Source organism: Oncorhynchus clarkii, chromosome 5, assembly GCF_045791955.1.
Source record: "Oncorhynchus clarkii lewisi isolate Uvic-CL-2024 chromosome 5, UVic_Ocla_1.0, whole genome shotgun sequence".
Taxonomy (NCBI): Eukaryota; Metazoa; Chordata; class Actinopteri; order Salmoniformes; family Salmonidae; genus Oncorhynchus; species Oncorhynchus clarkii.
The window spans coordinates 36,099,366-36,126,434 of NC_092151.1; the positions used below are offsets into that span (position 1 = coordinate 36,099,366).

The 27,069-nt window shown below is 42.9% G+C and overlaps 1 protein-coding gene across 2 annotated transcripts; it reads right to left on the minus strand.

Annotated features, from left to right (window-relative positions):
- LOC139408731 (RAB11 family interacting protein 1 (class I) b) lies at nt 1–26,543 on the minus strand. Of its 2 annotated transcripts, XM_071152983.1 has the most exons (6): nt 25,996–26,543; nt 12,109–12,548; nt 10,098–11,994; nt 7,022–8,656; nt 5,975–6,089; nt 1–1,405 (listed from the first exon to the last, which is right to left on the minus strand). In XM_071152983.1, the coding sequence occupies exons 1-6, from the start codon at nt 26,343–26,345 to the stop codon at nt 1,208–1,210; spliced, it is 4,635 nt and encodes a 1,544-aa protein (XP_071009084.1). In that variant the 5' UTR covers nt 26,346–26,543; the 3' UTR covers nt 1–1,207. The 2 variants fall into 2 exon arrangements, with proteins under 2 accessions (XP_071009084.1, XP_071009085.1); XM_071152984.1 differs by lacking the exon at nt 7,022–8,656.
- Nucleotides 26,544–27,069: the final 526 nt, after the last annotated feature.

Here is a 27,069-nt window from a genome sequence, read left to right on the forward strand (position 1 = left end):
TTTTTTGAAAATGAGTCTTTATTTTATCATTGTAAAATAGGCTTTACATGGATCAAATATAAACGTTCCGACTTTCACCTAATCTCTCGTGGACAGATGTAATTGAGCGTTTGACGCAATTACGTGGGATACATTAGATTTTAGTTCTGGGTGTCCCGAGATGAACTTTCACCCAACTATACAGTAATAATTTGTATGACCAAAGGCAGACCAACATACAGTAGCAAGATGTGTCAGAATATCTACCTATGGCCAGTGGTAGCTGGTTTAAGAAAAGTCTCTGAATTTCAATAGCTTTCTTCACAAGGAAATGCCACTTTGAACGGTGTCTATAGGTTACACCCATGCAATTTGTTTCCAGAGGTGCACCTGTCAGTGAGATTGCATTTTGATGAATGCACTCTAGATTCATTGCATAGTCCACACTACCCAGTAAACCTTGCTTATCTGTAGACTAAATTGTAATAATTATCAATCCATGTTTATCTCTTAAGACCAGCAACTTATCAGTTATTTCCTCCTCAAAGTGATTCAACATGAAGTTGACAATAGGAAAAGGACATCTCAATATGTACAACATTTATACGAGTTATACAGTATCAGGGAATAATATATATGTACCTCATAGACAAGCAATACAAACACTTTAACAACAGGTATTACTCATTATGTGATTATAATTCATTGTAATACTGGTCATAAGCATGAATGACACCTTATTATACCGGTCTGTCTGCTTTACATAAAGTGTTACCAAATATGCAAACTCCACTGTTCTGTTGGAGCTTTCATTATTTATTATTCAATTCATTCTTCAGTGTCATTGCGCTGGATATAACCTTCATATGATACTCATCGCAAGAAAATCAAAACATTAATACTAAGAAAAATCAAACTGTCAAAAACGTAAGGCAACTTCCCACAGGCCTATTTAAACTTGTGCTTTGTTGTTCTTATACTGTCTTTACACACCATAAAGTTAAGAAATCCTTCAGTCAAAATGTAATGAGCAATCAAATAGTCAACAATCAAAATGTAATGAACAAAAGTGCACCTGTTCAGTAGAAACAGAAAGCCAGTGCTTGGTATGGTATACTGTACATGGGTGTCAGGTGAATTCAGACTGAAATATTCAACCAGCCCAATACATGTGCATTGAGGAAGATACACATTTTAGTAAAGCCCTGCTCTGAATGATTAGGAACACTCATTTGAGTGAGTTCATGGTCATCAGGATACTGGGTTGCTCCTCGATGATGCGCACCAGCAGGTTGTCAATGTACTGCTCCAGCTCCTTAATCTTATCGTCCCTTTTGGAGAGCTGCTCCTGCTGCTTTAGCACCAGGGAGATCAGCTCTTCCTGGGTCAGCTGGGAGTAGGGACCTTTGACCCCTGTGTCTTTGACCTAGAAGGAAAGGGAGGCAATGGAGGTGGTACAATCATTCAGTGCCATTTATATTTTTCCATAGACTTCTCTAAGGATAATATATGCCATGAATTATCTATAATGTCTGGCGGCAGGTAGCCTAGTGGTTAAGAGCGTTGGGCCAGTAACTAAAAAGTCACTGGTTTGAATCCCCAAGCCGGCAAGGTGAAAAATCTTCCATTCTACCCCTGAGGAAGGCAGGTAACCCCCAACAACAACTGCTCCCTGGGCACTGATGATGTCTGTCAAAGGAACCAAAAAGGGTTCGTCAAAGGGTTCTCCTATGGGGACAGCCGAAGAAGCCTTTTAGGTTCTAGATAGCATCTTTTTTCTTAGACACAATGGGGTCTGATTATTCAGTACACATACAGAGGGGTGTAGTGCCCTTCCTTTAGGTGCGGAAATGCATGTTTTTTTAAATGACGACTTTGATTGAGAAATGACTAACAGATGCATTCTAGAATATAGAATAACGCATCCTCCAATTGCAACGTCTGCCTATGCCCACACATATTGTCTCAATAAATTATTAAATTTTTTTTTGTTGTTGCCCTTTTTCTCCCCAATTGGTAGTTACGGTCTTGTCCCATCGCTGCAACTCCTGCACAGACTCGGGAGAGGCGAAGGTCAAGAGCCGTGTGTTCCGAAACAACCCAGCCAAGCCGCACTGCTTCTTGACACAATGCCCGCTTAACCCGGAAGCCAGCCGCACTAATGTGTCAGGGGAAACACCGTACACCTGGTGACCGTGTCAGCGTGCCCAGCCCGCCACAGGAGTCGGTGCGATGGGACAAGACCATCTCTGCCGGCCAAACCATCCCCTAACCCGGACAACGCTAGGCCAAATTGTACACCGCCCCATGGGTCTCCCGGTCACAGCCGGCTTTGACAGAGCCTGGACTTGAAACAGGATTTCGAATGGCACAGCTAGCATAGACTGGCTATACATCCTGCCAAGTTGCGTGCTCAGTTGAGTTTTGGCCGCATGAGGGAAAAAAAGAGTGACTTCAGCTAGAACCCTAAAAGTCAAAAAATGACAGGTGTTTTTGGTGTAACAGTAATATAGGCCTACTACTACGCTGTTATATTCAGGTCTGTTATGTAAATACTAATTAAATCATTAGGCCTATGTGATCTTGCAAGACATAGGCTACACTCAGACAGGGCAAGTTCATTAAATGCGTTATACATGAGCCCAAGTCCATAAACTGTTTTGAGGACAGACGTCTTAGCAGCCTGGTCTCGGACTAGATGTACCATAGTAAATGTAAATCCGGGACACTGAAATTAGTATATGTTACAATTGGTACGGTTACATAAGACAGGTTACTTAAGGCAAAAATGAAAGTAAGGTGGTTGGTCGAGTGTATAACGCGAACATCTAACATTGTTCAAATCTCATCATGGACAACTTTAGCATTTAAGCTAATTAGTAACTTTGCAACTACTTTTTAGCTACTTTGCAACTACTTAGCATGTTAGCTTCCCCTTCCCCTAACCTTGCAAAGTAGTTGTAAAGTTATGTGAGAAAGCTGTTCATTGACTCAGCATACAACAACACCCTTGTTCCCTCCAAGCTTAGGACCCTGGGACTGAACAACTCCCTCTGCAACCGGATCCTGGACATCCTGAAGAGCCAACCCCAGCTGGTGAGGGTCGGCAACATCACCTCCGCCATGCTCACCCTCAACACGGGGGCCCCACAGGGGTGTGCGCGTAGTCCCCTCCTGTACTCCCTGTTCACCCATGACTGCGTGGACCCACACAACTTCAACACCATCATCAAGTTTGCTGACGACATGACAATGTGGTGCTGGGAAAACAGCCTGTCCCTCAACGTCAGTAAGACCAAGGAGCTGATCGTGGACTACAGGAAACGGGCCAGCCCCATACACATCGACGGGGCTGTAGGGGAGCGGGCCAGGAGCTACAAGTTCCTCGGTGTCTAAATCACTAAGGAAATTAAATAGTTCACTCACACACGTAAAGTTGTGAAGGTGTGACAGCGCCTCTTCCCCCTCAGGAGGTTGAAAAGGTTTGGCATGGGCCCTCAAATCCTCAAAAGGTTCTACAGCTGCACCATTGAGAGCATCTGGACTTTTTAAAATATGTTTGTTATTTAACCTTTATTGTACTAGGCATTTAACTGGCTGCATCATTGCTTGGTATGGCAACAGCACCACCCTTGGTCGCATGGTCGCTTCAGAGGTTGTTGCCGACAACCCAGTACATCACTGGGGCCAAGCTCCCTGCCATCGAGGACCTCTATATCAGGTGGTGTAAAATACCAGCCACCCATAGACTGTTCTCTCTGCTTTCGCACAGAAAGCGGTACCGGTGCATCAAGTCTGACACCAAAAGGCTCCTGAACAGTTTCTATCCCCAAGCCATAAGACTGCTAAATAGCTAACAGAGTGGCTACACAGACTGAGTTGACCCTTGTATTTCTGTTGTTGTCTCTATGCACACTGAAACTACAAGGACACACATAACATGCAGTCACATTTATACTGACTCAATACGCATACATTCAACCATATGGTTGTACCGCTACTCTATTTATCATATATCCTGATGCCTAATCACCTTACCCCTATACATATCTACAGTTGAAGTCGTAAGTTTGGAGGCAAACCTGACCCAGTTACACCAGCTCTGTCAGGAGGAAGGGGCCAGAATTCACCTTATTCAACTTATTGTGGGAAGCTTGTGGAAGGCTACCTGACACGTTTGACCCAAGTTAAACAATGTAAAGGCAATGCTACCAAATACTAATTGAGTGTATGTAAACTTCTGACCCACTGGGAATGTGATGAAAGAAATAAAAGCTGAAATAAATCCCTCTACTATTATTCTGACATTTCACATTCTTAAAATAAAGTGGTGATCCTAACTGACCTAAGACAGGGAATTTTTACGAGGATTAAATGTCAGGAATTGTGGAAAAACTGAGTTTAAATGTATTTGGCTAAGGTGTATGTAAACTTCCGACTTCAACTGTACATCTTTTGTCTTACCCATTCCCCCTCTGAATGGCACACATACACATGCCATGTCTGAATTGTCTCAAGGCTTAAAAAGTATTCTTTAACCGGTCTCCTCCCCTTTCATGTGCCGTCGACTGGTAAGACGCTTCAGGAGGGAGGTCACGTGGTTTTGGGATTGAGCCCCTGTGTGAGACGAATCAGGAGGAAGTGGTACTTGCTAAGGAAGCGGCGTGACGTCCTTTACACTGGCTAACATAATGTAATATCCTACATAGAGAATCAGTTCAACATCTAGTTTTTAGTTTACATTTGGCTGAGTTGTCAACTGACATGAAATCATTAAAAATACAAATCACCATGTCATTGGATTTGCTAAAAGCCTGTTAAAAGCCTATTAAAAGCTCTTAAGGATCTGACTCTTTTTTTCAATTTTCACCTAAAATGACATACCCAAATCTAACTGCCTGTAGCAAGGATATGCATATTATTGATACCATTTGAAAGGAAACACCTTGAAGTTTGTGGAAATGTGATATTAATGTAGGAGAATATAACAAATGCATATTTTTGGACTAGAATCTTTGAAATGCAAGAGAAAGGCCATAATGTATTGTTCCAGCCCAGGCGCAAAAAAACAATGAAAACTACAAAAGTGGGCATTTCTGTAGACGTGATTCATACTGGCTGAGGGCATTGTCTGAATGACATCACAATTAAACAACTAGCACAGAAAAATTACATCTGCATTAATTACTTAGTAGCTAAGTGCTCTTTGATGACATAATATACTGTTACTATACTGTTCCTTTTGCTTTATGTTAAACTCCATAATTATAATATAATAATTAATATAGTACCAGCTATGATTTCCTTTGCACAATTTTTTTAAGTATTGCAAATACAACCTAGTCACAAGTTAGTGGTCAGATGACCGAAGCATACACTGTATGCAGAAAAGTACTTCATACCTACAGCAATATATGGTGGTGGATCTATGATGTTATGGGACTATTTTGCTTCTACTGGTCCTGGGGCCCTTGTTAAGTTCAACGGCATCATGAACTTTACACAGTACTAGGACATATTAGCCAAAAAAACTGGCCACAAGTAGATCTTCCAGCAAGACAACCTCAAGCACTGATCAAAATCGACAAAGAAATGGTTAATTGACTATAAAATCAACATTTTTCAATGGCCATCTCAGTCTCCGGACTTGGAACCCATTGAAAACCTGTGGTTTGAATTGAAGAGGGCAGTCCAAGCACAGACAAAGGATATCAAGGATCTGGAAAGATTCTGTATTGAGGAATGGTCTAAGATCCCGCCCAACGTGTTCTCCAATCTTATTTTTTTTTTGTTGAAAAAGCCTCATTATCCTCGCAAGGGGAGGGTGCTAAAGGGTGGGTGCTAAAGTATTGAGGTGACAATTATTTTGTTAAACAAAATCTTTCTCTGAGCAAGTGTATTAGTATAAAATACAGCTCAGTATTTGTATTATTTATTTTATCTTTATCAAGGGTGCCAATAATTATGGACCTGACAATATTTTCCTTTAAAGTACCTTTATCTTCTCTTGAAGGCCACCGAGGATCCCTGTAGATTTGCCAGCCTGTCCCTCATGGATGTTGGAAGCTGGCTGGTTTTCCAGGGAACTCAAGGGCTTTACTGGGTGTGGCCTGAATCGAGATAGACAGAGAGAGTAAGAGACACTCAAACTTTTCTGAAAAGTATTGTTATTAGAGGATGCAGCATGTGGATGTGGGGGATATCCGAATAAATGCCTTTTCTCAAAAAGCAGGTCTGATTATTATGTCTCATAGCACAGAAGAAAAAAAAGAGTTGAAGCTTGCTGCCAACAGTGGGAAACGATTTGTTTGATCAGTTAGACATGACAAGAAATCCGAGCAGGGTTCGTCTTCACAATTGACTCATTCCCACCATATATGACACAATGGCAAGAGTATCTATTCTTTCTCTCTTAGATAAGGTTAGACTGCAGAGGATCCACAGTGTACGCACAGTCTGAGTAATGGCATTTTACAGGCTCCACTGAGCTTTGTCAGATTCAGATACAGGAAGAATAATATGACAAAAAGCAATGAAAGCTACAAAGGCTGGCATTTCTATAGATGTGATTCATACTGGCTGAGGGCATTGTGTGAATGACATCACAATTAAACAACTAGCAGAAAATAAATTACATCTGCAGTAATTAGTAGCTAAGTGCTCTTTGATGACATAATATACTGCTAATTGCTCTGGGGAGCTATGTTCCTTTTGCTTTATGTTAAACTCCATAATAATTATAGTATAGTCATTTTTAAAAGAGTACCAGCTATGATTTCCTTTGCACAATTTTTGAAAGTATTGCAAATACAACCTAGTCATAAGTTAGTGATTTAATTCAGGAAAGTGCAGCTAAACATTTGATAAAAGAATAGAAGAGTTTTATAAAGGGTCACATTCATGAAGTGTTCTGGAACAGTGCATTTTACAATCGATTGGGGAGGTTTAGTAATTCTAACCACAGTACATTCTACAGGAGAGGTTTGGTGGACAGCACATAGCTGCTACACGCTACAGGAAAAGGCTGAGATCTCTCTCTCACCTGCGTGTGCTTGAGGCAGACCTGTCCCCTCTCCCTCCTGCCTCCTCTCCACTGTACTGCTCTGTAATGGCGGGCAGAGCTCCAGCATGAAGCAGGGTCTTCTGGCCAGGGACAGAGCTTGTTGTCTGGGGAGGGCAGTCTCTCCTGCCCCCTGATCCCTTCAGGGGCTCGGGGTGGGGTATGGAGGAGGGGGCAGGTGAGGGGAAACATGGGGGCTGGGCAAGTGTAACACATGGTAGTGCCACACCCACCCCGCCATTCTGCTTTTTTACCCAGTTACCTGAGGAAAGCTTACTCGAAGTGGGAGCCCCTGGGCTTTGTAGTTTTCCAGAACTCTGTTTACCAGCTCCCTCCTCTCTAAAGGTGGATGTTATCTTCACTGGAGGCAAGGGAGCACGGGCCCGCTTCACTGATGTGCTTTTGGTGGGACAGGAGACATCCTCGGCTGGCAGAACATCTGGCGTTGGAAGCTCAGTTGTGTCCCCAACCACACGCTTCTGAAACAGACCTAGATCTGCATCTGTGGAGGTACAACTCTGTTGATTGTGAGAGTGCGGGCTACCCTGGCGCTCACCAGTTAGACTCTGTTCTACACCACATCCAGAGGACTTCTCCATTCTGCAGTCTTCTGCAAAGGGATTGTTTGGACCAAACTCAACCGAAGAGTCATGTTCCTCAGTATTTGATTGCTCATCTAACACATCAACTGTTGGCATTGTCTTCCCTGGAAGGTGCTGGGGCCTGGAGGGTGCTGGACCTTTATTGTGTTTCACAACCACCAACCCCCCAGTGGCTGATGGCATGGGTTCCTCTGCTTGGTTCCCATGGTGGGTAGAGCTCTGGCCTCCACTGATGTGCTCTGTTGTAGCTGTGGAGGAAGATCTCAGTGGCGTGATCATCTGTACCACACGTTGAGAAACTTTGGACATGGAGGCACCCACTCTGTCCTTATGTCCCTGATTCACACTGGTCATACTCTGGTCCCTCTGTGTCTGGCTTGGAGCCTGGTTTGGTCTGTCAGGAGGCAGTGGAGCAGGACGCTTGTCCCTCCTGACACCGGAATCATCCTGACTAACACTCTCATTTAAGTGCAGGTCATGTTCGCTTCCCACCAATGACGTGGCAGAGTGGCGTCTTGGAGGAGGCTGCGGTTTTGTTGGCGGTTTTTGGGTGAGGGTAGGAGTGGCAGAACCAGGGTTGGACTTACTGGGCCAGTTGTCTTTATGAGCCCATCGCTGGTTGTCTGGAGGCAGTGGAGCAGGGCCCTTATCCTGTCTGACACTGGAATGGTCCTTACCACTAACACTCCCCTGGTCATCCCCACTTCCCACCAATGCCGTAGAAGATTGACATCTGAGGGGAGGGGGCGGTTTTGTTGGCTTTGTTTTAGCGAGGGTAGGTGTGGCACAATGAGATTTACTAGACCAGTTGTCCTTACGAGCCCAGGGCTGATTGATGGGAGCCACAGGGGCAGGGTCTTTCTTCTCCATCAGATTAGTAGACGGGTCAATAGCGTCTCTATTTTCCCTTGCGCCTCTGGGGGAGTCCATAGAACTCTCCAGGTCAGGAGACGAGGACGATAAGAAGGGGTTGGAAGATATAGCAGGCTTTGAAGGGTTCCCCCATGAAGAGGGTCTGGAAGAGCAGGGTTAGGAAGGGGAGGGTGCAGTGAGATTTTTTGTTGTTGTTGCTGATGACAAGGTCTAACTACCAAACATTGAAAATGGAAAAACCTTCAAAACTTTTTAAAGAACATAGAATTTGTTTCTAAAGCTAAATGATGAAATGCTATGAAAGTCTTGCTGGAATCCAAACACACACACATTCCAGTTAGCAGAGAGGTAGTCAATGTAAACTACAAACTACAGAGGTGTTATATAACAAAGTTGTTATTAGTTGCTCATAACTCACCAGACAAGAACATGGGAGAAAGGGTGGGATTTCATTTTATTATGAGAGGGACATGAAGGTTAGTTATAATGTTTAGGTTAGTAACACAAACACACTAAGGCACGGAAAGGTTTTACATGTAGATTTAAAATAACCAAACATGAATGAAAAAATACACCAAAAGGAGAAATAAAAAAGATAAATCATCTTTCTAGCCTCTGAACCGTGAACTGTTCACATGACCAAACAGCCTTGCTTGAATACACCGAGTCAAATCATCCTGTTGGTTTGTTTCATCCTCATCAGCATACATACCTACATGAGTCATTCAACATCAACGCCCTAGTTAAAAACTTGAGCAATCACCTAATGCTTTGTGTCTCACTGTAACACTTTTAATATGACATCTGTAGAAACTGTATAGCAAGGTGTGATTCATGGGAGGAGCAGCCAATCCTAGCTGAGCCAAAGGTTTCCAACGCGAACACGCACAACCACATTTTCCACTGCACTGCAATTTTCATGACGGTGTCATAGCACTTCAGGGGATTGTGCTTTAATGAGATGCGCATGTGAGAGTAGTGTCATACACCGCAGGCCAACAGATACCAGGACATCTCGCTTAACACCAAACGGCCATGACTCCAACACACAGAGATGAACTTAATATTCTCTACAGAGCGTCACCCTGTACCAAAGTATTTGATAAGGCAACAGGTGTTCTGATCAAATCTCAATTTTGTACCAAAGCAGTAAGGATCCAATAAAACCAACCCAATTCCATCCAGCCGAGTCCCTGCAATCCGCCACACCGTGCCATGTCCATACATTGGACTTGTTGCCTCCCTTGATTAACTGGTGGTATAAAAGTCTCAGACAAGTTGGTAGGTTTTCCACATAAATCTGACTTGTGCCACCCAGAGGAAAGAGAATGTTAGCATTATTGATATTGTTTTGTTAGAAGATGAAATGGGATATCTGAATCAGAGAATCTGAGGATTTGAGAGAGGGAAAGTTAGTGTGTGTGGATGAAAGGAGAGATCTCAGGGGGTTCCAGAAGACACTTGGGTATTTTCCCCCTGCTGCTTTTGGAGACTAAATAAATAGTGCATCCATAATTTATGGCACTCAAGGGCTAATGGAATTCTGGCAAAGGGAACTGAGACAGTGTGTGTATGTGACTGACCTTGGCTTGACTGCTGATACTTTATTTATCCGGCAGCTGATGGGTCCAGTAGTGGTCATAGGGTTCTCCTCAAACAGATTATTTGAAGAGCTGTCATCAAATGAACTGAAGGGAGAGACTTCCTCAAAAGGATTATTGCACACGGTGACCTTTGACTTGCTATACTGCTCCATCTGCTTCTCAACTTCCTCCAACGGTGCCCTCGCCTCCTCACGCCTTTGCTCTGCCTCCTCACGCCTTTGCTCTTCCTCCATCTGTGCATTTCTCCTTTTCTCTTCCTGTCTCAACTCCTCTGTTTTCATATTTTCTTCCTCTACCCTAAATCTTTCTTTCTGCTCCTTATCACTCCTCTCCTGTTCATTGCCCCTTTCTTCTTCAAGCCTCATTGTTTCTGTTTCCTCCTTCCTCAGCCTCTCCTCCTCTAATCTCCTTATCCTCTCTTCCTCCTCCCTGATCTTCCTCTCCTCTTCATCCTTCCTCAACATCTCCTCCTCTAATATCCTTATCCTCTCTTCCTCCTCCCTGATCTTCCTCTGCTCTTCATCCTTCCTCAACATCTCCTCCTCTAATATCCTTATCCTCTCTTCCTCCTTCCTGATCTTCCTCTGCTCTTCATCCTTCCTCAACATCTCCTCCTCTAATATCCTTATCCTCTCTTCCTCCTCCCTGATCTTCCTCTGCTCTACATCCTTCCTCAACATCTCCTCCTCTAATATCCTTATCCTCTCTTCCTCCTTCCTGATCTTCCTCTGCTCTTCATTCTTCCTCAACATCTCCTCCTCTAATATCCTTATCCTCTCTTCCTCCTTCCTGATCTTCCTCTCCTCTTCCTCCTTTCTCAGCCTATCCTCCTCTTCCCTCTTAATTCTTTCCTCCTCTGTCCTCTTTATCCCCATTTCTGCTCTCAGCCTATCTTCCTCCTTGGCCTTCCTCACTCTTTCTTCCTCCTCCCTCACTCTTCTCTCCTCTTCTCTCAGCCTATCCTGCTCTCTCTTCACTCTTTCTTCCTCCTCCCTCATCTTCCTCTGCCGTTCCTCCCTTCTTTGCATATCTTCCTCTTGTTCTCTCCTAATCCTTTCTTCCTCCTCCTTAATCCTCTCCTCTTTCTCCCTCTTCAATCTTTCCTCCTCCTCCCTCATTTTCCTCTCGTCATCCTTCCTCAGTCTATCCTCCCTCTTCATTCTTTCATGCTCTTCTCGCCTCATCCTTTCCTCTTCTTCCCACCTCTCTTGTTCCTCCTGTAACCTAATAATTTCCTGTTCTTTCTTCTTTACCCTCTCCTCTCCCTCCTCCTTCAGTCTCCTCTTCCTCTCTTCCATCATTCTACTTTCCTCCTCAACCCTAATCTTTTCCTCCTCCTCCATCCTCTTTCTGTTTTCCTGCTCCTCCTTCCTTGTTTTCTCTTCCTCCTCAAACCTAAGTCTTTCTACCTCCTTCCCAATCCTCCTTTTCTCTTGTTCCTCCTTCCTCATCCTCTCTTCCTCTAACTTCTTTCTCTCCTGCTCTTCCTTTCGCTTCATCTCATCCATCTTAACTCTTTCTTCCTCCTCCTCCTCCTCCTCTTCTGCCCTGCTGCTCTCCCCCTCTGCCCAGGGTGAGGGCTGCTTCAGGGCCGTGAGAGAGTCCATGGAGTTGCTGGAGCTCTTACGGCCCTGGGCCCTGCGTAGGTCTTCCATGGAACCATGGCCTGAGCTGGCAAGGCTGAAGGTGGAGCCGGTGCGTGCGCTCCGGGGATGGGGATGTTCTGTGTACAAGTGACTGCCGTTGATGCACAGGTTACTCTGCTCTGCAAGCGGGGCATGGATCTTAGAGCGCCCTAGAGACAGGGAGCCCTGAGAAGCCTTACTGTCGGAACTGCCTGTGCGCTTGTGGGTCAGAAACTTGAATTTATTTTTACCTGTGGATGAGAAAGAAGGGGGGGGGGGGGGGGTTGATTGGTAAACACAGTGTAACAAGTTTTCTAACAGATTGCTATATTTAAAATGGAAGGCCAGTCTGTGATGATGCTCACCTTCAGAGGAGTCCTCATTGAGGCCTGAGGAGGGGCTGCCACTCAGTGAGGAGTCCTTCTCCGGCAGAGGGCCCAGGACAGACATGGATTGAGACAGTCCGTGACGCTGCAGATTAGACTTGGGGGAAAACAGAGACTTCAGCTTGTTTTTCTTCTTTTTCTCTTCTTTGTCTGCACATCCCTCCCCTTCCCCCTCTCCCTCACTGTCCGTCAGAACCTGGGTGAAGGACGGCACCACGGCAGACGCTGAGTCCGACAGACCCTCCTTCTTCTTGCCTCGAACCTTGTCCTTGAACTTGCCCAGGCGGGAGCGCGGCTTGTCTGTAGCAGAGAGGTCGAACATGCTGGCTGTCAGGTTGTTCTTCATAAACTGGATGTCCACCAGCACCTCTCCCCTGTCTTTGTCTGGCTTGCCTGCCTTATCCAACAGCTTATGCCATCTGTTGAGAGAAAGTCTATTGTTTATCAAATAGTTTAATTGAATTGGTATGAAACACATGCTGTTCTTATCGGAGAGATGGCTCAAGAACAAGGTCTATGAATGTGAGGCAGTGAAAGAAAGAACCAAGGTAATGTTTTATTTGTTTAGATGTCTACTGAGCTCCTCCAATAACTTGTAAGGGCACTCAGAAATAACTAGAAATGTGTAGGCATTCACCACTCTTTTCAGATAACGCACACTTAGCAGACTGATCTGTCTGAACAACCACAGCATGCATAAGCAGAGGAAGGCTGATGATCAAATAAGTGTCATGTGTTCAGCAGTCCCTGGGCCTCACCTCCAGTTCTAAAAAGATATAGTGTCTACATGTTGTTAGCTATCACAAATAAAGAAAGCTGTCACCCATAGCATGGCTTTATTCAAGGCTGTATTTTCCCCCTTATTTGTTGACCTCTAATCCTATTGGTTCCAAGGGTTTTATCATAGCCAAGAGAATAATTCCAGTAAGTTGGGGCTGCTGCTATTTCTCCTTTCAAATGTGAAGAGTCCTTCCATGGAAACAGTGATTCTTTTTTGGAGAGGCCCAAGGGTGGAAGAGCCAGGGGAAATGACCGATGATGCGGTAAGTGATCTTGAGAGTCAGTGGGCATTATGATTCATACTAAATGGTCACCATAGAAAGAAAGACAATTTCATCCTTGCCGTCCTACTAAGTTGCAACACACTTCTGTTGTATGTTAAGACTGAACACCATGCCTTAAAATGTACTGTATAGGCTACTACAGGCCAGCAGTGGAAATGGGTGGGGGACCAGGTTCCGGGAGTGAAATCATTTTGCAATGTGGATTTCTAAACTGAATTAATGGACTTTACATTGGAGGGTTCTATGAGTGATCATAGCTACAGGCTATGCAGGTAAAATATAGTTGGAGTCTGTTAAGATTACACTCAATTTAGGTTCATATTTAATGAATCACTTACAAAATCCCCAGACACTTTTTTTTTTGATGAATGCAGTATATTAAATATAATCAGAATATCACAAAACAAGTTCCTCTACACCTAGTCTGTTTCACTTGTGTAGAAGATGCCTTCTGGGAAAAAGAAGGTCAGAGTACAAAAGAAAGGCTCACATCGTAAGGACTGCATCAAGTCATTTCCTGTCGTCCATGCTGATTGGTTCAATGACCCTCAAGAAATCACCGTTGTATGTATTCAGTTATAAAGAAGGTACTGTTCCTACATCTGTATGTTTCAGCTGTTCATATAATGGAATAACAGTCAAAACAACCATTCATTTATAGTTTAGAACTAAGCAATGCAGAGCTGAGTCAGCATTAAAAGTCTGTCAAGCAAAACCCATGAGGCCCGAGGTCGCCTGTTCCGCAACAACCCAGCTGAAGTCTGGAAGGAAGTGAGTGAGGAGGGGGGCAGGAAGAGTCAACCAGGGGTCTCAGACCTGTGAGGTGTGTGTGGCCATGAGTGCCCTCTTGGAGGTTACAAAAACAAAATGAACACAATGCTGTGACTGCAGCTTCTTATCTTCGGTGAAGCACTCAATGTGAAACAGAAAAGCAATAAAAATAAAAAAAACTGACTGCTCACAGAATGACAAATATGATGAATAACTGTATGGGGGGAGAGAGAGAGCCTCTCCTCACTATTACTGCAGCTTTGTTGTTGAGAAGACAGCATGGGGAAGCGTAGGGCAAGGTAGGTAGGGGTGGCAGCTTTCATTGTTGTCCAATGTTATTATTCATTCAGAGAAAAATAGAGCAATACATTTGGGAATTATACAACAACGTAAAACAAATCGAACTTTGTCACATGCACCGAATACAACAGGTGTAAACCTTACAGTGAAATGCTTTCTTACAAGCTCTTAACCAACAATGCAGTTCAAGAAATAGAGTTAAGAAAATATTTAGTAAATAAACAAAAAAATTATAAAATAACAATAACAAGGTTATATGCAGGGAGTACCGGTGCCGAGCCAACGTGCGGGGGTACAGGTTAGTCAAGGTAATTTGTACATGTAGGTGGGGGTAAAGTGACTATGCATACATAATAAATAGCAGCAGTGTAAAAACAAATAGAGAGGGGGGGGGGGTCAATGTAAATAGTCTGGGAGGCCATTTGATGAACTGTTCAGCAGTTTTATGGCTTGGGGGTAGAAGCTGTTAAGGAGCTTTTGGTCCTAGACTTGGCGCTAGGATTACCACTTCACGTGCGGTAGCAGAGGGAACAGTCTATGACTTGGGTGACTGGAGTCTGACAATTTTCTGGGCTTTCCTCTGACACCGCCTAGTATATAGGTCCTGGATGGTAGGAGGCTTTGCCCCAGTGATGTACTGGGCCGTACACACTACCCTTTGTACCGCCTTATGTCAGAGGCCGAGCAGTTGCCATACCAGGCGGTGATGCAACCGGTGAGGATGCTCTCGAAGGTGCAGCTGTTTAACTTTTTGAGGATCTGGGGACCCATGCCAAATCTTTTCAGTCTTCTGAGGGGAAAAGGTGTTGTCGTGCCCTCTTCAAGATTGTCTTGGTGTGATTGGACCATGAAAGTTAATTGGTGATGTGGACACCAAGGAACTTAAAACTCTCGACTGTCTGTTCGGCACACCTTTTCCTGTAGTCCACGATCATATCCTTTGTCTTTCTCACATTAAGGGAGAGGTTGTTGTCCTGCCACCACACTGCCAGGTCACTGATCTCCTCCATATAGTCTCATCGTTGTCGGTAATCAGGTCTACCACTGTTGTGTCGTCTGCAAACTTAACGATGGTGTTGGAGTCGTGTATGGCCACGCAGTCGTGGGTGAACAGGGAGTACAGGAGGGGACTAAGCACGCACCCCTGAGGGGCCCCAATGTTGAGGATCAGCGTGGAAGACGTGTTGTTTCCTAACCTTACCACCTGGGGGCGCCCTGTCAGGAAGTCCAGGGTCCAGTTGCAGAGAGAGGTGTTTAGTCCCAGGGTCTTTAGCTTAGTGATGACCTTCGTGGGCACTATGGTGTTGAACGCTGAGCTGTAGTCAATTAACAGCTTTCTCACATAGGTGTTCCTTTTGTCCAGATGGGAAAGGGCAGTGTGGGGTGCGATTGAGATTGTGTCATCTGTGGATCTGTTGGGGTGGTATGTGAATTGGAGTGGGTCTAGGGTTTCCGGGATGATGCTGTTGATGTGAGCTATGACCAGCCTTTCAAAGCACTTCATGGCTACCAACATGAGTACTATGGGGCGGTAATCATTTAGGCAGGTTACCTTCGCGTCCTTGGGCACAGGGACTATGGTGGTCTTTTTGAAACATGTAGGTATTACAGACTCGGTCATGGAGAGGTTGAAAATGTAAATGTAAACACTTGCCAGTTGGTCCGCGCATGCTTTGAATACATGTCCTGGTAATCCGTCTGGCCCCGCAGCTTTGGAAATGTTGATCTGTTTAAAGGTCTTGCTCACATCGGCAACTGAGAGCGTTATCACACAGTCGTCTGGAACAGCTGGTGCTCTCATGCATGCTTCAATGTTGCTTGCCTCGAAGCGAGCATAAAAAGGCATTTGGTTACGTCGTACCAGACGTAGTTTCTCTGTTCTGCAGATGCATGAAAAATCCCGCCAGTTCTATATTATCCGTGTCGGCGTTCAGCCACGACTTGGTGAAACATAAGATATTACAGTTTTTAATGTCCCGTTGGTAGGATAGTCTTGATCGTATATCATTGATTTTGTTTTCCAATGATTACATGTTGGCCAATAGAACAGATGGTAGTGGAGGTTTAGTCACTCGACTACAAAATTCTCAGAAGGCAGCCCGACCTCCGCAACCTTTTTCTCTGTCTTTTCACACAAAGACAGGGATTTGGGCCCATTCCCGACAAAGCAGTATATCCTTTGCGTCGGACTAGTTAAGTAAAAAAAATCTTTGTCCAGTTCGAGGTAAGTAATCGCTGTTCTGATGTCCAGAAATTATTTTCGATCATAAGAGACAGTAGCAGCAACATTATGTACAAAATAACTTTTTAAAAAAGGTCAATGTGGTCTGGCTTGTTCAACCTGTCCCTCCATTCCATAGAGTCAATTACTGTGAAATGTACATAGAGACATTCCATAATTGATGTAGATTACTGTGTGTGTAAACATGTTTTCTGTTTAGTTAACGCATCTCCCTTTGAGGGAGGCCATTGCGTCTAAAAATACTGATCCAGTCTTGAATATTAGTCAGGTTCACACACCCTCCTTCCATGTTACGGAGTGACTGACAACACCCCAAAGACTCATCCTTTCCTTCTACACCTCCCTGCTAGTGTTTGGAATACTGAGCAAGCACGTCAGGGACATTCGTGCCCGCTTGTGGAATCTACTTAGGGGCCACATAGCAGTCACAGCTGTTATACTGTATGCAGTAGCTGAGTAGTTATGTAAACAAACATTTTAAACCAACTCTCTGGCCTTACAGCTGCACTACTACAAGCTGCATTGCCAAAGCAGTAAGGAATGGACACTTACAGTGAGCCCACTTATTATTTCATCCCAATATAGCTCTGTAATTCAATTGATGTTTGACAACAAAGGACAGTTCATTCTTCTCTGTGGTGAAAATGTCAAGTTGTTTTAAAAGTTTCTCAGTGAACAGGACACGCCCAGACAATCATTGTAGTTGTTCACAGATGCCTGTGTGGACGTCACATCACACCTCTCAACAGACCCTTGTGAACAACACCCTGCTAGGGTAGGGCCGGGCATTGGAGAAAGGGGGATACCTAGTCAGTTGTACAACTGAATGCATTCAACGAGAAGAAGAGGAGAAGTAACTTAAAGTCAGTAAAAAGGAAGTTACAACAGTTACAGTAAACTGTAGTGGCGTTAGCTGGGTGGAGGGCGCTGACTAAGAACAGAATAGAACAGTCAATGAAAGGGTCATTTAGTATGAAAAGGCCCGGCGTCAGAGTATCATCTCAACGCAGCAGTCTCGCATCCCAGTGTGAAGTACACAACGTGCAGTACTACTGCTGCTCACAGGCATGATAGACTAATGGAAAGAGATGGAACACTGTGTGAGTCAGCATTTAGGCTATTATTATTCTAATGGCTCTTTCAGCACATACTCTTCCTGTGTAACCCTGAATGGCTGATAAAACAATGCCTTCCTTGACACAAACCGTTCTTATCACAATGTGCAGCTGAGTCTCTTCCCCTCATACACATGCACACACACATTCACTGAGAGAGAGACATAACTGAAAGCCAGCCTTTTATTCAAAATATGGCCCCTATAATAAGGTTTGCAGATTAAATCTGCGTTTGGTGCAGTCAGTCTTATAAAGTATCTGTTTATGAACAGCATTGTCCTTGACAGAGTTATGCCACAGAGGAGGTACCTTCATTGTGATAAAAAGAGCGGAAGACAAATATGCACCGAAAAATGTGCTGCCATGTCGCTTTTCCATATCCTCATGGAAATCATGCATTAGTAATTAGTACGGTTACATGCACACAATAATATGACCATTAGGAATAAATCAGGTTAATATAGTAGTTCAATTTAAATGTTTACATGCTTTGAAAGAATAATTATTTCCCTAATAATCCTGTTTACATGGACACATCTGAAATCAGGTTACCTGATGGGACTTTGGGAAATGCAGAAAATCACCAATCAAAATAAACATTCTATTACTGCAACCATGTTACTTTTGTGATGCCTATTTGATTCTGAGTTGGGACGTATAACGTTTGTAAGTGAAAACTATTTCTAAGACGCATACTTTCAGTTTTACCAAACTCACGAAAGAGGGACGCTTGCACATGCGCAGATCAAATACACCAAGGTGTTTACTAATAATTCCAAAGATTGCCCCAAATCCTGGTTGTTCAATCGGCGTATACTGACTGTGATTATGACTTTAGGCTGATTAAGAGAAGCAGAGTAAGGTGTTTACATGACAAATGCCATGCTCAGCCTACTGCCATAATCAGTTTAATATTGAATTATTAGTGTGCATGTAAATGTACTAAATGTTATATTAATACACTATGCAAAATGAGGCATTACTATTCAACAGTTTATGGTCTCCATTGTACATGTACCCTACTTGTACATGTGTCAGATCAGTAACACACACAGACAGGATTTGAGGCTGATTTCTCAGGTCCATGTTCCCCCTTCACTAAATTGATGGGGAAGCAGGCTTGTTGGCTACTTTTCCTTCACTCCGCGGTCCAACTCATCCCAAGCCATCTCAATTGGGTTGAGGTCGGGTGATTGTGGAGGCCAGGTCATCTGACCCTTACACAGCCCGGAGGTGTGTTGGGGCAATGTCCTGTTGAAAAACAGTTGATAGTCCCACTAAGTGCAAACCAGATGGGATGGTGTATCCCTGCAGAATGCTGGTTAAGTGTGCCTTGAATTCTAAATAAATCACTGACAGTGTCACCAGAAAAGCAACCTCACACCTCCTCCATGTTTCACGGTGGGAACCACACATGCGAAAATCATCCGTTCACATACTCCGCATCTCAAAGTCACAGCGGTTAGAACCATAATTCTCTAATTTGGACTCATCAGACCAAAGGACAAATTGCCATTGGTCTAATGTCCATTGCTCGTGTTTCTTGGCCCAAGAAAGTCTCTTCTTCTTATTGGTGTCCTTTAGTAGGTTTTTTTTTGTTGCAGCAATTTGACCACGAAGGCCTGATTCACGCAGTCTCCTCTGAACAGTTGATGTTGAGATGTGTCTGTTACTTGAATTTTTCTGGGCTGCAATTTCTGAGGCTGGTAAATCTAATTAACTTATTCTCTGCAGCAGAGGTAACTCTGGATCTTCCTTTCCTGTGGCGGTCCTCATGAGAGCCAGTATTATAATAGCGCTTGATGGTTTTTGCGACTGCACTTGAAAAAACTACCTCATGAAGCTGGTTGAGTGAATGCCATGTGTGCAAAGCTGTCATCGAGGCAAACGGGGGCTACTTTGAAGAATCTCAAATATATTTTGATTTGTTTAACACTTTTTTGGCTACTACGTAACTCCATGTCTTATTTCATTATTTTGATGTCTTCATCGTTATTCTACAATGTAGAAAATAGTCCAAATAAAGATTAACCCTGGAATAAGTAGGTGTGTCAACTTCTGACTGGTACTGTACAAACACAGTTTAGAGTTAAGAGTAAGAAATCATTACCAGAGGGATATTTGTGCTGTGTCAATGTCTAGATACCGTGCCAATGTTTGAAACTGCTCTTTAAATAAAACATGTTATTTTTCAAAAGACAATCCACTAGTCCTTTAGAAAATGAAAAATAAAATGTCTGAATGAATCTGAATGAACTGCATCTGTTTCAGAGAGAGGTAGAAGCTGTCTGCAGCTGGCAGGGGCTAGTGAGAACTGGAAGGAAGGTGGTGTAAACAGTAACACTGAGTTATCTGCTTTAAGTCAAACATTACGCGGTCTGTTTGGGAGCTGGTAAAGCCACGGTCAAGTCCCAACCACCAGAGAGGGGGAGCACATAATAGGTTTGTTTTTCAAGTTAAACACTCTGGAATGTGAGGCTAAGTCTGGATTTGGCTGCCGCAGAAATCAGATACACCATCGTCAACCTTGAGAAAGCAGTAGAACACAATAAGAAAACCCCCTGAACACGGCTCACTGGTTTTAAGACATTTTCTGAAGAACTCAAAACGAAGGTTGATAGGACTATATACAATACATAAGGTGTATGAATCATGTTTTATGAGTTACCATGGACATCCTTTGACCAGACATCGAAAAACAGGTTGAGAGGCTATGAAGATGGCATATAAAAGTAGCTCTGGGAAGAATTCAGGTCTGAGAAGAAAATTACAAAAATTCTGCTGAAGTTTGGCATTTTAGCTAAAGGTCAGAGATAACAACAACGTCACATGAACCTATCACTGTCACACAGAGGGGAAAAAAACTATCCGCCGTGGAGATCCTCAGTCCTGTCTCCAGACTGTCTCCTACTCAGATAAAGCATGTAGCATGAAACCAATTATCATCATGGAGAATGGACTTTACATAGGGCATGAGAAGTCTGATCCTATATAAGGAGATGGCAAATCCTGATGGATCTTTGCATAGGTCATCAGAAAGATGCAAAAACCAAACTAGATTTACTCTAAAAGTCTAACCAAGAAGCACTCTCCTTACACATCACAAGACACAGCAATATCCACTTTCAAGAGTGTCCACTTACCAGACTTAAGTGTGTGCGTGCAGTGTACATCACCTGGTGCTGTGTATAGCAGCGAAATAAGACATGGTCACATGTTGTGTGTGGACTGAAATACCTAGAGACAGCTTAGTGAGATGTAAAATTTCTCAAGAAGTTGTGAAATAAATAAGCCTGCAGCCTAATTAATAACCGGCATAGATCGGTTCGGCTTGCTCCTGGTAGAACTCCACTAGGCAAAGCGAATGTCTGTGCTCGCATACTCTGAAGAGCTTCGGTTGAAAAACGGTTAAAAAAAAGTGCCAATATTATTGTTGTCCCTCTTCAGCCATCGTAGTAATAACATTACCGAGAACACTTCCTCAAAATAGTCTGGATTAGTCAGAGATAATATTCATTACAGATTTATTGATTTGACGTTTTTGCAGGGGAGGTCTTAGTCGCGCAATTTTACATCTAACGAAGATGTTCGGTGCAGTATTTCTCAAGGGACAAAATCTGCATGAAAACTAGTCGTCCCTTGTTCTTAAATGACAACAAACACTTAATTTAAGAATCCAGTCCACAGTTCCCACTCCTGCTAGTGTATTTTGTTGACCAATCAATGACGAAGGGGCGTAGATTTTAGCTATATAACTTTGACTTGCCTCTAAAAAAAAAAAATGGAGAAATGTGGAACACCAAAATGTCACCAAATCATAACACATGCACAAACTGTTTCAACTGGGAATCATGCAACCGGCTTAACAAGAAGGTTACTTAATTTAGGATGAAAAACAGTAAAGACTATTGCATGTTTCCCAGTTGAAACAGTTCCTGCATATATTATGATGACATTTTGTGATGTTCTTGTTTGGTTTGGGTTTTCGGCAGGGTTTTTTTGTTCAGCTGTTCGCGCGTACAACAATATTATTCAATTAAGTGTTTGTCATTCAACGAGAGAACTAGAAAACTTGTTCACACACAGTAATATACAACAATGTCATTTCTCTATGTACATTTCACGGGAATTGACTCAATGGTATAGAGCAGGGCTCTCCAACCCTGTTCTTAGCAGCACATTTATCTGTGCATATTTTTCCTTCAGCTCTTTTTATCACAATGAAGGTACATGGAGTACCTCCTCTGTGGCATAACTATGTCAAGGACAAGGCTGTTCATAAACAGATACTTTATAAGACTGACTGCACCAAACACCGATTTAATCTGCAAACCTTATTATAGGGGTCATATTTTGAATAAAAGGCTGGCTTCCAGTTATGTCTCTCTCTCAGTGAATGTGTGTGTGCATGTGTATGAGGGGAAGAGACTCAGCTGCACATTGTGATAAGAACAGTTTGTGTCAAGGAAGGCCTTGTTTTATCAGCCATTCAGGGTTACACAGGAAGAGTATATGCTGAAAGAGAACAATAGCCTAAATGCTGACTCGCACAGTGTTCCATCTCTTTCCATTAGTCTATCATGCCTGTGAGCAGCAGTAGTACTGCACGTTGTGTACTTCACACTGGGATGCGAGACTGCTGCGTTGAGATGATACTCTGACGCCGGGCCTTTTCATACTAAATGGCCCTTTCATTGACTGTTCTATTCTGTTCTTAGTCAACTCCCTCCAGTTTACTTCCTTTTCACTGATGTTCAGTAAAGTTACTTCTCCTCTTGTTGTTCTCCAATGCCCGGCCCTTCCCTAGCAGGGTGTTGTTCACAAGGGTCTGTTGAGAGTAGAGGTCGACCGATTAATCGGAATGGCCGATTAATTAGGGACGATTTCAAGTATTCATAACAATCGGAAATCAGTATTTTTGGGCGCCGATTTGACGATAAAAAAAATATATATATATATATATAAATATATTATTTTTAAATACCTTTATTTAACTAGGCAAGTCAGTTAAGAACACATTCTTATTTTCAATGACGGCCTAGGAACGGTGGGTTAACTGCCTTGTTTAGGGGCAGAACGACAGATTTTCACCTTGTCAGCTCAGGGCACCAATCTTGCAACCTTACAGGTAATTAGTCCAACGCAATAACGACCTGCCTCTCTCTCGTTGCACTCCACAAGGAGACTGCCTGTTACGCGAATGCAGTAAGCCAAGGTAAGTTGCTAGCTAGCATTAAACTTATCTTATAAAAAACAATCAATCATAATCACTAGTTAACTACACATGGTTGATGATATTACTAGATATTATCTAGCATGTCCTGCGTTGCATATAATCTGACTGAGCATACAAGTATCTAAGTATCTGACTGAGCGGTGGTAGGCAGAAGCAGGCGCGTAAACATTAATTCAAACAGCACTTTCGGGCGTTTTGCCAGCAGCTCTTCGTTGTGCGTCAAGCATTGCGCTGTTTATGACTTCAAGCCTATCAACTCCCGAGATGAGGCTGGTGTAACCGAAGTGAAATGGATAGCTAGTTAACGCGCGCTAATAGTGTTTCAAACGTCACTCGCTCTGAGCCTTCTAGTAGTTGTTCCCCTTGCTCTGCATGGGTAACGCTGCTTCGATGGTGGCTGTTATGTTGCTGGTTCGAGCGACGGAAGCTATACTGTTACACTGGCAATACTAAAGTGCCTATAAGAACATCCAATAGCCAAAGGTATATGAAATACAAATGGTATAGAGAAATAGTCCTATAATAACTACAACCTAAAACTTCTTACCTGGGAATATTGAAGACTAATGTTAAAAGGAACCACCAGCTTTCATATGTTCTCATGTTCTGAGCAAGGAACTGAAACGTTAGCTTTCTTACATAGCACATATTGCACTTTTACTTTCTTCTCCAACAATTTGTTTTTGCATAATTTTTTTATTTAAACCAAATTGAACATGTTTCATTATTTACTTGAGGCTAAATTGATTTTATTGATGTATTATATTAAGTTAAAATAAGTGTTAATTCAGTATTGTTGTAATTGTCATTATTACAAATAAAAAATACATTTGTATTTTAATTTTTTATTATTATTATTTATTTAAAAATATATTTTTTTATATATATATATATATATATATATATATATATATATATATATATATATTTTTTTTTAAATTTATTTATTTATTTATTTTTTATTTATTTTTTTTATTTTATTTTTTATTTTTTTTTTAAAAATCGGCCGATTAATCGGTATCGGCGTTGAAAAATCATAATCGGTCGACCTCTAGTTGAGAGGTGTGACATGATGTCCACACAGGCACCAATCAGTGAACAACTACAAGGATTGTCTGGGTGTGTCCTGTTCACTGTGAAACTTTCAAAACAACTTGACATTTTCACCACAGAGAAGAATGAACTGTCCTTTGTTGTCTAACGTCAATTGAATTACAGAGCTATATTGGGATGAAATAATAAGTGGGCTCACTGTAAGTGTCCATTCCTTACTGCTTTGGCAATGCAGCTTGTGATAGTGCAGCTGTAAGGCCAGAGAGTTGGTTTAAAATGTTTACATAACTACGCAGCTACTGCGTACAGTATAACAGCTGTGACTGCTATGTGGCCCCTAAGTAGATTCCACAAGCGGGCACGAATGTCCCTGACGTGCTTGCTCAGTATTCCAAACACTAGCAGGGAGGTGTAGAAGGAAAGGATGAGTCTTTGGGGTGTTGTCAGTCACTCCGTAACATGGAAGGAGGGTGTGTGAACCTGACTAATATTCAAGACTGGATCAGTATTCTTTTTAGACGCAATGGCCTCCCTCAAAGGGAGATGCGTTAACTAAACAGAAAACTTGTTTACACACACAGTAATCTATATCAATTATGGAATGTCTCTATGTACATTTCACAGTAATTGACTCAACCCTAATCTAGTTCACCTGATTCTAATAATTAGCTGGTTGTTAAGCTGAATCAGGTTAATTACAACTGGGGTTTGAGCAAAAACCTACAGGAGGGTAGCTCTCCAGGAACAGGGTCGGAGAGCCCTGGACTAGAGGGACATGTTGAACAAGCCTGACGTTTTACATTTTTGTATGATTCCCAAATGTATTGCTCTATTTTTCTGTGAATGAATAATAACATTGGACAACAATAAAAGCTGCCACCCCTACCTACCTTGCCCTACATTTACCCACACTGTCCTCTCAACAACAAAGCTGCAGTAATAGTGAGGAGAGGCTCTCTCTCTCCCCCCATACAGTTATTCATCATATTTGTCATTCTGTGAGCAGTCAGTTTTTTTTATTGCTTTTCTGTTTCACATTGAGTGCTTCACCGAAGATAAGAAGCTGCAGTCACAGCATTGTGTTCATTTTGTTTTTGTAACCTCCAAGAGGGCACTCATGGCCACACACACCTCACAGGTCTGAGACCCCTGGTTGACTCTTCCTGCCCCCCTCCTCATTTCCTTCCAGACTTCAGCTGGGTGTTTTATTCCAGGACAGGCGACCGACCGCAAGGCTCAGCTTTTGTTTGACCGAGGCTTTTACTGTTGACTCAAATCCTCATTGTTCAGTTCAAAACTATACATTAGGGATTGGTTTGACTGTTATTATAATATATGAACACCTGAGACTTACTGATGTACGTAACATTACCTTCTTTATAACATAAATTAATACAGTCAAAATACAGTATACAGTCAAACAAACCCCCCTTTTAGGGCTTCAGTACTGCAAACCAATGGTTCGGAGATATTCAACCTTAACAGATATTCATAAAGGGAGAGAACACTGCTATGAACTGATGACTGAGGAGACAGGCAATTTGTGAGGTATTGGTAATGGGGTGTTGTGCTGCTCGCATGCCACACTGTTATGAGCTAAATCAGTAGGCTGTCAAAACAAACAGAGTCACTCAATGGGAGGTGAAGGCAGGCAAGAGGAGTGAACTAAAAAGCAACAGGGCAACAATCAATATTATTCCATAGGCTCTAACAACTGGTTGTAGTAGCACTCTACTGAGTGAATTGTCAGGGTAAAACACTGTGGGATAACACTTTAGGCCTTATAGCCTGCGCTTATACTGTATTGTTGTAATTAATACATAACATTGTTGTTGCATGTTGAGTTGGGTGATTATTACACAAGTGGAATATGGGAGCAGTCCCTGCTCTTCTTGTATAATTACAACCCCTATTGAAGGCCAATGGAGTTGTGACATTGTGGTGCTCCAATGTCTTAAATAGGCTATCACAACTACAGAGATTATCCACTTAAAAAGGATTTGTGTTACTAACGGCAAACACTTTCTTGAGCAATGTAGAAATAGAAAGCTGTGATTATTACTGTACAGAGACGTGAACACTCACTCAGTCTTATTGCGGGATTTAACCTCGCTGAGCTCCAACAGGTTGATGACTGCGTGCCCGAGCAACTTGTCCGATCCCACGAGAGCCCGGTGCATTACGTGGACATGCAACGTACACTTCTCTGTGTTACCGTTGTGGAAGAGCGGCAGCTCGAACGTGGCCTCCTCTTTCCACACGGGTGCCACACTCTTTTCTGCCACCGACGTAGCGAATTTATCCTTGGCCACTTGCATGATGGCGTATGAGTCGTTGGTGCCATTTTTTCCCTTTATCCTCAGGCTTCTTGCCTGAAGCACAGTTACCTGTACGCTGGTGGGATACCACTGTTGGCTCTGGTCCGATAGAGACATGGCTGAGACCTGCGGAGGTTTGGACGAGTGGGCCTCTGAATAACGTCTAGAAACGTTTTGGTGTGCTACATAGAAGTAGATAAGTTAGTGTAGCGCGACAGAGAAAAACTTTTACCTATGGACGGTTGAGGAAACAGCTGAGTGGGCGTGGTATGTTGAAATACTCTTGCGAGACAGGTTATTTGCTGAGCCAAGACACACCCACAAATGAATGACAAAGCTTGACTTTCGACCGGATGCCTGAAAAAATACCCACATCATTAGGAAACATTATCCAATAGAAGTATATATGCTAAACAAAAATATAAACGCAACATGTAAAGTGTTGGTCCCATGTTTCATGAGCTGACATAAAATATCCCAGAAATATTCCATACACACAAAAAGCTTATTTTTCTCAAATTGTGTGCACAAATTTGTTTACATCCCTGTTAGTGAGCATTTCTCATCAGCTAAAATAATCCATCCATCCACCTGACAGGGTTGGCATATTAAGAAGCTGACATGGTCATTACACAGGTGCACTTTGTGCGGGGGACAATAAAGGGCCACTCAAATGTGCCATTTTGTCACTCAACACAATGCCACAGGATGCAATTGGCATGCTGAATGCAGGAATGTCCCCCAGAGAATTTGTCAGTATGTCCAACCGGCCTCACAACCACAAACCACGTGTAATCACGCCACGCCAGGACCTCCACACCCGGCTTCTTCACCTGGAGTA

Coding starts and splice junctions, on each gene's coding strand:
- LOC139408731 (XM_071152983.1), bottom strand. CDS start 26,345: ATGTCTCTATCGGACCAGAGCCAACAGTGGTATCCCACCAGCGTACAG. Junction 12,549..25,995: donor AAATCCCGCAATAAGACTGA/GTGAGTGTTCAC, acceptor TTCTCTCAACAG/ATGGCATAAGCTGTTGGATA. Junction 1,406..5,974: donor GCCTTCAAGAGAAGATAAAG/GTACTTTAAAGG, acceptor CTTTCCTTCTAG/GTCAAAGACACAGGGGTCAA.